At 47.6% G+C, this 11544-nt stretch overlaps 1 protein-coding gene across 3 annotated transcripts in view; it reads left to right on the top strand.

Annotated features, from left to right (window-relative positions):
- Positions 1-6278: 6278 nt before the first annotated feature.
- Positions 6279-11544, top strand: part of ZNF831 (zinc finger protein 831) — an 89434-nt gene continuing 84168 nt past the window's right edge. For all 3 annotated transcript variants that reach the window (XM_033962673.1, XM_033962672.1, XM_033962674.1), the window contains exon 1: positions 6279-9660. In XM_033962673.1, the coding sequence (XP_033818564.1) occupies positions 6310-9660 (3351 nt within the window). In that variant the 5' untranslated portion in view covers positions 6279-6309. The remainder of the gene's footprint in view (positions 9661-11544) is intronic.

The following is an 11544-nucleotide window of genomic DNA, read 5'->3' as shown; positions in this document are numbered from 1 at the left end:
ATCCTCACTGCTCTCCCCCCACCCCCCCAAAAAAAAATAATTGAATAAATAAATAAACAAACTAAAGCAACTCTATCCAGGAAGAAGATGAACACATCTCAGGGAGGCCCGTGGAGAGAATGAGATGCCCTTATAGGGAACACCTCAGGCTGAGCCCCAACAGCCACACCAGGCACTCCACCAGCAAGATCCAGCAATCTCAAAAAGACACTGCTTCCCCAGGGCAGCCAGTGCTCCGGGCCATTGTTAGAGGCAGAGGTTCTCTCACTCTCTCTGCCGGCTCCGCTGCCTCTCTGATGCAGCCTGTACGCCAGCATTTCAGCGGCTGAGGGTCTCCTATTCCCTCTAACCGCACCCGCAGCTTCCCTGATGCAACCAGCACTCCAGACATCAGGGACAAAGGGTCTCCCACCCCCACAATCAGCGGGCATGCTGAGCCTCAGCGGCCGAGGGTCTCCTATCCCCTCCGCCTGCTCCGCGACGACCCAGTTAGTAGCCAGCATTTAAGGCCTCAGCACCGAAGGCCTCCCACCCAGCCCCCCCAGCTGATTCTCAACTTCCATCCCCAGCCCCCCTACCGATTTCAGCTTCCATCCCCAGCCCCCAAGACTCACCAGCCCCCCTGATGATTCTCAGCTTCCATCCCTACCCCCCTGCCGATTTCAGCTTCCATCTCCAGCCCCCAAGACTCACCAGCCCCCCTGATGATTCTCAGCTTCCATCCCCAGCCCCCAAGACTCACCAGACCCCCTGCTGATTCTCAGCTTCCATCCCCGCCCCCTCCCGATTTCAGCTTTCATCCCCAGTCCCCCTGCCGATTCTCAGACCCCCCCTGCCGATTCTTAGCCCCCCCATGCCAATTTCAGCTTCTATCCCCAGGCCCCAAGACTCCCAAGCCCCCCTACCGATTTCAGCTTCCATCCCCAGGCCCCAAGACTCACCAGCCCCCCTGACGATTTCAGCTTCCATCCCCAGGGCCCAAGACTCACCAGCCCCCCTGCCGATTTCAGCTTCCATCCCCAGGCCCCAAAACTCACCAGCCCCCCTACCGATTTCAGCTTCCATCCCCAGGCCCCAAGACTCACCAGCCCCCCTGCCGATTTCAGCTTCCATCCCCAGGGCCCAAGACTCACCAGCCCCCCTGCCGATTTCAGCTTCCATCCCCAGGCCCCAAGACTCACCAGCCCCCCTGCCGATTTCAGCTTCCATCCCCAGCCCCCAAGACTCACCAGCCCCCATTCCGATTCATTTACTTACTGAACTGGATATTAAATCGCGGGGAAGAGAGAAGAAATGCGGGGAAAGAGCCAGCCAAAAATAGTATTTGCTGCTGCCAAGGTCTGCTGCACGAGGTCCGCTCGCTCGCCGATTGACTCTCCCACTCTTTTCATTTCTTCTGATGTAACTTCCGGTTTCGCAAAACTGGAAGTTACATTAGATGGGTAGAGTCCGGCGGCGTGAAATATCCTGAACTCGTCTTGCAGCAGAATCGGTAAGTCCATTTTTTAACAATAACAAACCGATTCGAATTGGTGAACTGATTCGTATCATGAATCGGGCAGCACTAGTATACAGTCAAAATTGCTGTTTGTATACAGTCTTTTCCTCTGTAAATCACTCTTAACTGTTTGTGGTATTGCGGTATATAAAAATAAAGTTATTATTATTAATGAATGGCCATTAAAAAAATGGGAAAGCAGCCATTTTCTTGCAGTGGTAAAAGGACCTCCCCAAGCAGTGGCATAGCTATGGGTGGGCACAGGCCCAACCAGCTGAGGAATCACACTGTCCTCTCCCATCTGCGGCATCCCAGCAACTGCCCTCCTCTCGGTGCCTGCAGCAACTAATTTTTGCTGCCAGTGCCAGCCCCCAAAAACTTCCCTCTGCCACATCCTACCCTCGCTGATGTTACTTTCTGTTTTCTCTCTGGCAGGATGAGGCAGAGGGAAGCCAGGGATACCAGGGAGGGATGGGTTTGAGAGCTAGGAGGGCAGATGCTGGCACCATGGAGGATAGAGAGGAGAGATTTTGGATGAATTTTGGCTTTTTAAAATATCTCTAGGAGGTGGGGTGGGGGATGTGGAAGAGCCTGTCCAAGTTAACTGTGGGCCCATTCAAAATACTGGATCAAGCTATGCCACTATTATGAATTACACCTATGTATGCACTGTAGGCTGCCTACAGCCACTTTCTTTGTCAATACAATGAAACCACTTAGCTCTGTAGTGTTTTTGGAGGGCATGTCCTGACGCCGAATGGCTTTTACCCAACACTTTGTCCGGGTTTTGAAAAGCAGTTCACGTCGGGAGGCTCCAAACTGAGACAAACAGGCTGAGGGGGGAAGGGCAGGGCTGAGCTGGGGTGTGGCATGGGCATAATGGGGTGGGGATGGGTGGAACTGGGCAGACTAGGGGGGGGCGGGTCTATGGGTCCAAATTTTACATTTGTAAAATCTGGTAACATTCACTCCCTAGAACAGGGATGGGCAACACCGGACCTTGAGGGCCAGAATCCAGTCAGTTCTTCAGGATTTCCCCAATGAATATGCATTGAAAGCAGTGAATACAAATAGATCTCTTGCATATTCATTGGGGAAATCCTGAAAACCCGACTGGATTCCGGCCCTCGAGGACCGGAGTTGCCCACCCTGCCCTAGAAAACTGCATTGCTCGTCAAAGTACTTAAGTAAAAGTAAAAATAAATGTATTTTTAATACTTAAGTAAAAGTACAATGAAGAACACATTAAAAAATTTTATTTAAGTGAAAGTAAAAATGTTATTGCCTAATCTAGGGCCCCTTTTACAAATGCACCGGAGTCCATTTAATTCCTATGGGCTTTGGTGTATTTACTGAGGCAGCATCGCTACCATGGCATTTATCTTTTCATTTTTTTATTTATTTAAGTTTTTTCAAGCACATTTCAGCACTTAAGAGACAATATGATGTATCGGGCGAATTCATTTGGCCTTCAATAGCCATCACAAATTTGTCAGCCAGGGGGATACTGAGCATTATATTATGTTACAGTTCCCCAATACTGAAGTCTCATAGATTTTACTTTTGTAGTTTTCTCGATAGGCTTTACATTTATAGTCCTTTCGAGTATTTGTGTACTTCTTTTGTATTTACTCATTCATCTTTTCCCTCTTTCTTTAATTTATGAGCAGAGGTGTCCTCCTCTCCTATTTTTGCCGATTCTTTTTGAGTTCTCTGTTTGATATACGGCAGACTTTTTGGTTTTATTTCTATACCATTGTAAAAGGGGCCCATAATACATTTTGAGCAAAAAGTGAAAGTACTGTAATGACAATGAACGGAACTGTTAATGTTTTATCCCAACAACTTTATTGCTCTACAATTCAACCCACATTGCTTTTAGTAAATCTAAATTTTGAAAATGACTGTCACTCCTGCAAGTGTGCTTCTGAATCGTTATTAAACTAGCACAACTAAAAAGGTGTTCAACAACTGCACTGGCAGAAAGGCCCCAATTCTATAAACAGCTCTTAAAACATAGGGCTCCTTTTATCAAGTCGCACTAGCGGGGTTAACGCGCATGACTTTTAATCACGCGCTAACTCCCGCGCTGGCCTAAAAACTACTGGTGCGGCTAGCGTGGCCGGTGGTTTAACGTGCACTATATGCCAGGGTTTTCTTGATCTATTACCAAAGCCTAAGGCCCTTTTCTATTAAACTCCGGTAGCAGTTTTTAGCACGGTGAGCCACGCTGAATGGCCCGTGCTGCTCCCGACGCTCATAGAATTCCTATGAGCATCGGGAGCAGCGCGTGCAATTCAGCGCGGCTCTCTGTGCTACAAACTGCTAGCGCAGTTTAATAGAAGAGGAGATTGAAACGAACAGGATCCGTTTCTTGGTCCCGAAATCGTCCTGCAAAACATTCTATCATCTATTACAGACGTCTGGAGGCAATTTCCTTAGGTAAGAAGGATTCACAGAAGGCCCAAAGAAATTACCTGTTTTATTTCCAGAATACATTCAGTTATATATCCTTTCACATGGGTCAGTGGTAACCATCACAGGAAAAGGGGGATGGACAAGAGAGGGGAGGGGGTGCGTGAGCAGGATATGTACTTCATTGTTTAAATCTTAAAGGTGTTAAGAGCTGTGGGGGGTTGAGCTTTCATGTCTCAGACAACTAACCTAGTTAACATAAATTAAATGACCTCTTCCCAAACCATTAAGAGAGTAAACAGAACATTTTGCATTTGATTACTTCCAGCATAGACAGAGACAGAAAACTTATCCTTTCCTTTCAGGGATAAGTCCAATTTAGGCATCTACATAGAAAACACATCCACTATTTGCCCAGTGTGTGATGATCTGTGGACATGCTTTACTGGATTAAGATTTAATCAAATAAAAAAATTAAAAAAAGAAAACTGAAGACCTGGTGTGGTTAAGAATATGCATGACCCCTCCAATATATGCGGTCTTTATTTTAAATTAAGGTTTTGTGATTTCTGTGTGTATTTTTCACAATTTGCATTTATTGTGCATACAAGTCGATTATGTGCATTAATTCTTATGTCTGTTTGTGCAAATGATTTGTGCACACTTTAAAAAATGTTAGCTGTACATACAGATTGCATACATGCTCATACATGAACATTCCTATGTGGATGCATTTAACCTACCCGCCTTCTGTTCTTTAGGGTTACCATATGGCTCTAGAAAAAAAGGACGGATTGAGATATCTGGGTTTTACTTCCATTGAAAGCAACTGAAGTAAAACCCGGATGTCTCAATCTGTCCTCCTTTTTTCTGGGAAAAATTGATCAATAATGATAAGGCAAACTAAGAAAAAGGCTGGATATTCCTGTTAAATATTGAATAAAAGGAGGAAAAGATCTCATGTGCTCCAGGAATTTGGGAGTTAGGAAAACTTCCTGCCCAGTTCCTACTACAAAGCTATCATTGGCCAGAAAAACTTCCAAAACTTTTATGTGAATTTTTTTATAAATCCAATACTACCGTATTTCCCTATGTATAGGCCGCCCCTTTGTATATGCCACATGAAATGCCTATTTTTGTTAAAAAAAAAAATCCTACATCAGTTGGTCAGCTGGGAAGCTCTTGATGCTAGGGGGACCAGGAAAAGGAAATTGCTATTTTTGAATACATGGGGTCCCTATTTGCAGTCTGTCTGCTCTAGTGCGCAGTTTGTTGCAAACAAATTAATAATTGCCTCCTTTTGGAGGGTGGAGCAACATGGGTGGGTGGGGGGGGGGTGTTTAGCTTTGCTTCTTTTCAGAAGGGATAGGCTTTTTGTTGTAGTTGATTTATTTGTTTCTGAATAATTGTATTGTGGCTGTTAACTTTTAATAAAAACAGATTTAAATATTAAAAAAAAAAGAATTCACATAAAAGTTTTGGAGGGTTTTCTGACCAGTGATAGCTCTGTATTAGGAACTGGGCAGGAAGTTTTCCTAACTCCCAAATTCCTGGAGCACTTGGGGTCTTTTCATCCTTTCATTCAATATTTAACAGGAATAACCAGCCTTCTCCTTTTTCTGGAATCATATGGTAGCCCTACAGCTGTGTTAGCTCTATGGTTTAAGATAGGCCCTAGTTCTCTTTTGAGACCTTTTCTATTGGTTTCAGTACTCAGTTTAGTTCAGTGGTCTCAAATTCGCAGCCAGGGGCCACATCCCGCCAGGTACTATTTTGAGGCCCTCGGTATGTTTATCATAATCACAAAAGTAAAATACGCAACTCGCTCCACTCTCTAATACGTCTGGAAATGTCTAGATAACTTCTTATGTAATCCTCCTTGAACCGCAAGGTAATGGCGGAATAGAAATCACTAATGTAATGTAATGTACAACAGTTTCTTGATCATGTGTCTCTTTAGCTATAAATTACAATATTATTATTAAGACTTAGCGAAAAGGAAAGATTTATAAACTATAAAGAGTTGTTGTTTTTTTTTTACCTCATGCAATATTGTCATTTCTTTAATAAGACATTACCTATTTTTTCCCTGAGGCCCTCCAAGTACCTACAAATCCAAAATGTGGCCCTGCAAGGGGTTCGAGTTTGAGACCACTGGTTTAGTTTCTAGGATGCTTTCAAACGATGACCCTGACAGACCCACGTGGGCAGTTGATGTTATATGGTCTACCAGGGCAATGACAGGCTCTGATCGTTCATAAAACGCTCTTTTTTACCCCCCCCCCCCCATTCCCTCATGCCAATAAGCCGCTGTTTACGGTTAAAGATCTGACTCTCTCCTTCCATCTGTTCCTCACACAGCCCCGCCGCCAGCCCCGATGCAAGACGCCTGAGTGATGGAGGCGGAGAGAACTCGCTGCACCGCCGCCTTCAGCCCCCCGCCGGCCCCGGCCGTCTACGTGCCCGTGTATCAGCTGCAGCTGCAGCCCGTCACCCTGAGCGTCGCCCTGGCGCAGCCCGGCCCGGCCCAGGCGCGCGGCGGCCGCCACCTCTGCCCGCACTGCGGCCGCGACTGCCTGAAGCCCAGCGTGCTGGAGAAACACGTGCGGTCGCACACGGGCGAGCGGCCCTTCCCGTGCGCCACCTGCCGCGTGGCCTTCAAGACCCAGAGCAACCTGTACAAGCACCGGCGCACGCAGACGCACGTGCACAACGCCCGCCTCGCGGCGCCCGGCCGGCGCGAGGAGCAGCCGGAGCGGCGCGCGGGCCGGGCCGTCGTCCGCCAGTGCGAGAGCAGCGACTCGGGCTACCTGTCGCACGCCGACAGCACCGAGCTGCAGGGCTGGGGGGGCGGCGGCGGCGGCGGCAGCCTGTCCGAGCAAAGCCCCCCCGAGGCCGAGGGCCCTGACCGGAAGAGGCTGGAGGAGCACATCGCCAAGCTCATCTCGCGCAATCAAGCGCTGGTGGATGACACGCAGCTGGACAACGTGCGCCCTCGCAAGACGGCTCTGTCCAAGCAGGGCAGCCTCGATCTGCCCATGCCCTACACCTACAAGGACTCCTTCCATTTCGACATCAAGCCCCTGGATGGCACCAGGAAAAAACCGGCTTCCCTCCTTGCAGCCAAGTCCACCTTAACCCCCCTGGGCAAAACCAAGCCCTTGTTTTTCCATTCGGTGCCCACCCAGTTTTCCACCACCATTGACTGTGTGCCTGTGGCCAGGAGCAATTCGATGCCATTATTTTTGGAGGGCACAAGGACCCTGCAAGAGAAGCTGGGGAGCCCATTCCTGACTCACAATCCCCTAAATGACAATGTTTCCAGTTTACTGCACAGCAGCGACCAAATATCCGCCCCTTCCGTTGATTTTCCTAATAGCCACCCTCGAGGGCTAGTGAGGCAGGCAGCTGTGGACGATTTGCAGCTGAGCAGTGCCAGTGATCACCCTCCCTCTGAAGAGGGCAAGAAACAGAAGGGTGAGGTGTCAATAGCCAGATGCAAAGCAGCCAGTAAAAAAAGCAGCCAAAAGAAACTCAAAATGTTTTCACAAGAAAAATGGCAAATATACGGGGATGAGACGTTCAAAAAACTGTATCAAAAAGTGACAGACAGTGAAAGTACAAAGAAGCTGAAACAGGATGAAATCTCCAGTAAAGAGCCCATAGCCTCTGTTTCTAATCATCAGAAACTGGCCCGGACTGTTGCTGTTGGCCAGTACGAAGATGGCAATGTCCCCAACAACCATGCAGTGGAAATGTCTTCTGCACTTACCAAGACAGCTCAGTCTGATGACATTTCTAGTAGCCGTCAGCCTACTCGTGGTTGCTTTACTGAACTAATGGAAACCTCTCGGCCCACAGACCCTGGAGAAAGGAGTGAGAAGAAAACCCGTTCACCCCAAGGTCAACCTGATACTAGCCAATCTTCTTCTCCGAGCAGTACTAGTTTGCAAAGGGCATCGGACCCACCAAGCACAAAGTCGTTAGATGCTGACAGAGCGTTTCTGGCCAGTGTTAATTTACAGCATGCTCATCTTGACGAACAGCCTGACCTCAACGTTCTCAATTTAAATCTATCCAATGTGGCATGCGGTCATGGAGAAAGGAACGACCAAGAAGACTGTCCCCAAGCACAGGTGGTTTTGACGCCGCATGACGGTGATAGCCATCAAAATAACGATCAGGAATCTGAAAAATTACCATCGGAGAGAAAAAAGTTGAAAGTTGAGGAGCTGCAGAGCACAGATAATCTCTCCGTCCAGTCAGGTCCCAGTAAAGAGCAGAACAGTGGAACAGATGGAATCATTCTGAAAGATGCTTATAATGACTCTCGGGCATTGACAGTAAGCGTTGAAAATGAAGGAGAGAAACCAACAGGGGCACAGACTGATGTCTATATCAGGAGCTTTGACACTGAACAAAGAGTCAAAGGTCAAAATGAGTCACTGGATAGCTGGGTAAACCTGAATCATGTTCTAGACTCAGCGGACACCGTGTTATCCACATTCTGTCCTGCTTTTCAGGGATCTGCACTACCAAAAGAGTGGGACCAGGTGTCCACAAAGCAAGGAGAGAAGTGTACTTCTTGCCGTTTAAACCATTCAGCAGAGGTTAGAAATAAGAGCCTTGCAAACTCCTCGAACTGCCCAGAAGCCCCTCTTGTAGAAAATACATTTTCTCCAAAATATCTTCTCAGATTGCCTTATGCTGATGTGCTTTCACATCCACCAGAGCAAGAAAAGGTATCGGCTGCTTCTGGTCCAGGTGTGATGACCAAAGACCTTTATAGCATCTCAAGTGCATCGGTCAGTGCTGAGCCTGAACTTGACCCTTCTTTGCAACCCCAGCCAGCGCACGAGTCAGTACTAAAGGGACTGGTAAGAGACACACATGTACAGAAGGGGCTTATGGAGCCTTCCGTACCCAGCACCATGTCCCCAAACACTATCCCCCTGCATACAGCCCATAGCTTTGATAGCAAAACCTGGAAAGAAGAAAACAAGCTCTTACAGGCGGAGAGCTGCAACAAGGAGAACAGAGAGCAAGTAAAAAGTAAAGTGGAAAATATAAAGCCAGAGGCCAGATCAACAGAAAGCAGTAGAGAAGTACTGCCCCTTTCTCCTGGTTGTAACTGCAGCTTTATAATAACTTCCAGCGATGCAGGAGAGAGTCAGCACCTTCAGAAAGCAAACAATGTGGTCATAGTAACTCCCTGCTCAAGTAAAGGCAACTCCACTGAACACAAGAAGCCCCCGGCAGTTCAGTGGCAGGCTGGAGACACATCCCCAAACAGCTTTATTCACGCTCCGCAAAGCTCGAAGCATTCCGTGTGCGAACGGAAGATGCCCGGCTATTTTAACCAATATTTTGGCAGTATTTATTGTCACACCGTCACCACTCAGCAGCGAGGTGGCAGTTCTTTGCCCAACAGGAGTTTGAATTTCCCCTTGGGCAACAGCAAGGGTTCAAACACAAAGGCCTCCTTTCCATGCTTAAACACCGAGCCTAGAATTACCTGGTGCTGTTTAACCAGGAGCCTCGCATTACCCACAGAACAGAAGGAGAAGAGCCTCTTTGCACACTGTTCGCAGGTTTGTAGGAGGAATGAGCAAACACCACTGTCTGGACCTGATACATCCGTTCTGGACCCAAAAAATGCTGGCAAAGGTGGGAATCCTGGCTTGACGACAACTGGAAATCCAAAGGTGCTGGTTTCTGCCTCAACTCTGGGACTGCAAAAAGAAAGGGTATAATAATTTTTATTTTCTTATGCGTGTGTGTTGTATGTGTGTGTGTGTGTGTGTACTATCATGCTAAATTGAAGTTGGGACATGTCTAAAGAGGGAGAGAATATGAAATTTGAATTCTGTTTAAATTAATTTACAGATAAGATAGACACTGGAAATTTGAAAGGTGCTTAGAACACATTTAATCAGAATTTGACATATGGGTACTGGTATTGGTTAATCCAAATGTGTTCAAAGCCACCGAAACTTGGGCTGTTGATTCTGGGAAGGGAGAGGACCTGTGACTGTACAGTGTTTATAAGTATGAGAAATTGTGCCCACTCCTGCTGTTTAACATAGTACAGAATATCAGAGGTTTGAATGACACGGGAAAAAAATTTGTCCTCGTCACCGCCCTGTCCCTGCGACCACCATTCCTGTCCCCGCGACCACTGTCCCTGCCCCCTCGACTACTGTCCCCGTAGCATCCATACAAACCTCAGTTCTGCAATATTTAGCTTATTCCTTCCTTATAAATCAAAGTTTCTGGCTGTTGAACTGGAGAAAGAGATGTTCAGCTGGCAGGGCTTTGTTTATAAAATTTTTATCAACACAACTAATATACTACTTTATCCTAAAGCAAAATAAAAAAAAAGAAAATAGAAATTTTTTTTTCTACCTTTGTTGTCTGGTTTCTGCTTTCCTCATCTTCTCATTCAATTCCTTCCATCCACTGTCTGTCTTCTCTTTGTCTTCCATTTACTCTGTTACTGTGCCTCTCACTTCACCCCCCCGCCCAAATTGGTCTGGCACCCATCTTCTTCCCTCCGCTCCCCCATAGTCTGGCATCTCTGTCTTCTTCCCTTCCAGTGTCTTCTCCCCACTCTGTCTTCCACATTTCCCTTCAGCGTCTGTTCCTCTACACCCCCTTCAGCGTCTATTCCATTCCTTTCCGCCATCACCTTTCCCTCTCGCCATCCCCTTCAGCGTCTGTTCCTTTCTACCACCCTTCAGCACCCCTCACGTGATCCGACCATCTCCCTCCCTCTTACCTTCGTGGCGCGTTACAATGTAATTTGTGAAAGCTGCTGAAGCCTGCGAGCTCGGTCCCCGTCCCATCCCCACATAAGACATAAGACACAAACCATCTTGCTTCTGTGTTCCTATTTTCCCCGTTTCTAATATCTCCCCGCTGTATCTGGCATTTCCCCCCATGTGTCCATATACCATCCCCATGTATGCCCCCTTTATGTCTCTGTCGCATGCACATAATTTCCCCTCTGTTTCTGTTACCTTCCTGTGTCTAGATTTCCCCTCTCTTCCTCTTCCACACCAATGTGTCTCTTCTCTCCAACTCCATCTATCTTCTTTCCCTCTTTCTCCCCCCCCCTGCTTCCAGCATCTAGCTCAGTGTTTTTCAACCTTTCTACACCTATGGACCAGCAGAAATAAAAGAATTATTCTGTGGATTGGCATTGGTCCGTGAACCAGCGGTTGAAGAACACTGGGCTAAGTGGAGGGCCAGACCCTGCCTATCTCTACCCAATCTCCACCCCCAGACACCGCCCCCATAATAGTACTAATTGCACCTTGCATGTCCCGTGCCTCATCTGGAAGCCTTCCCTCTCATGTTGCAACGTCAGAGAGAAGGCTTCTGGTTCAGGCGCAGGATGCCTGTAGGAGCCACTGCCCTTGGCTTTGTGCACTGAATCAGTTAGGAAGAGGGAGCTGGCTCGAAGATAACGCCGCATTGATCGCACCGTGGAGCGGCGGTTGAAGAACACTGTTTTGGGCCTGATGCATGTGCTGTGGACCGGCAGAAAATTTCTGTGGACCGACACTGGTCTATGGACCGGTGGTTGAAGAACACCGATCTAGCTCACCTGCCTGTCCTCCCCTCTCTTT

This window comes from Geotrypetes seraphini, chromosome 11, assembly GCF_902459505.1.
Source record: "Geotrypetes seraphini chromosome 11, aGeoSer1.1, whole genome shotgun sequence".
Classification (NCBI taxonomy): domain Eukaryota; kingdom Metazoa; phylum Chordata; class Amphibia; order Gymnophiona; family Dermophiidae; genus Geotrypetes; species Geotrypetes seraphini.
The sequence above is the reverse complement of the archived record's forward strand: the minus strand, read 5'-3'. Positions and strand labels throughout refer to the sequence as shown.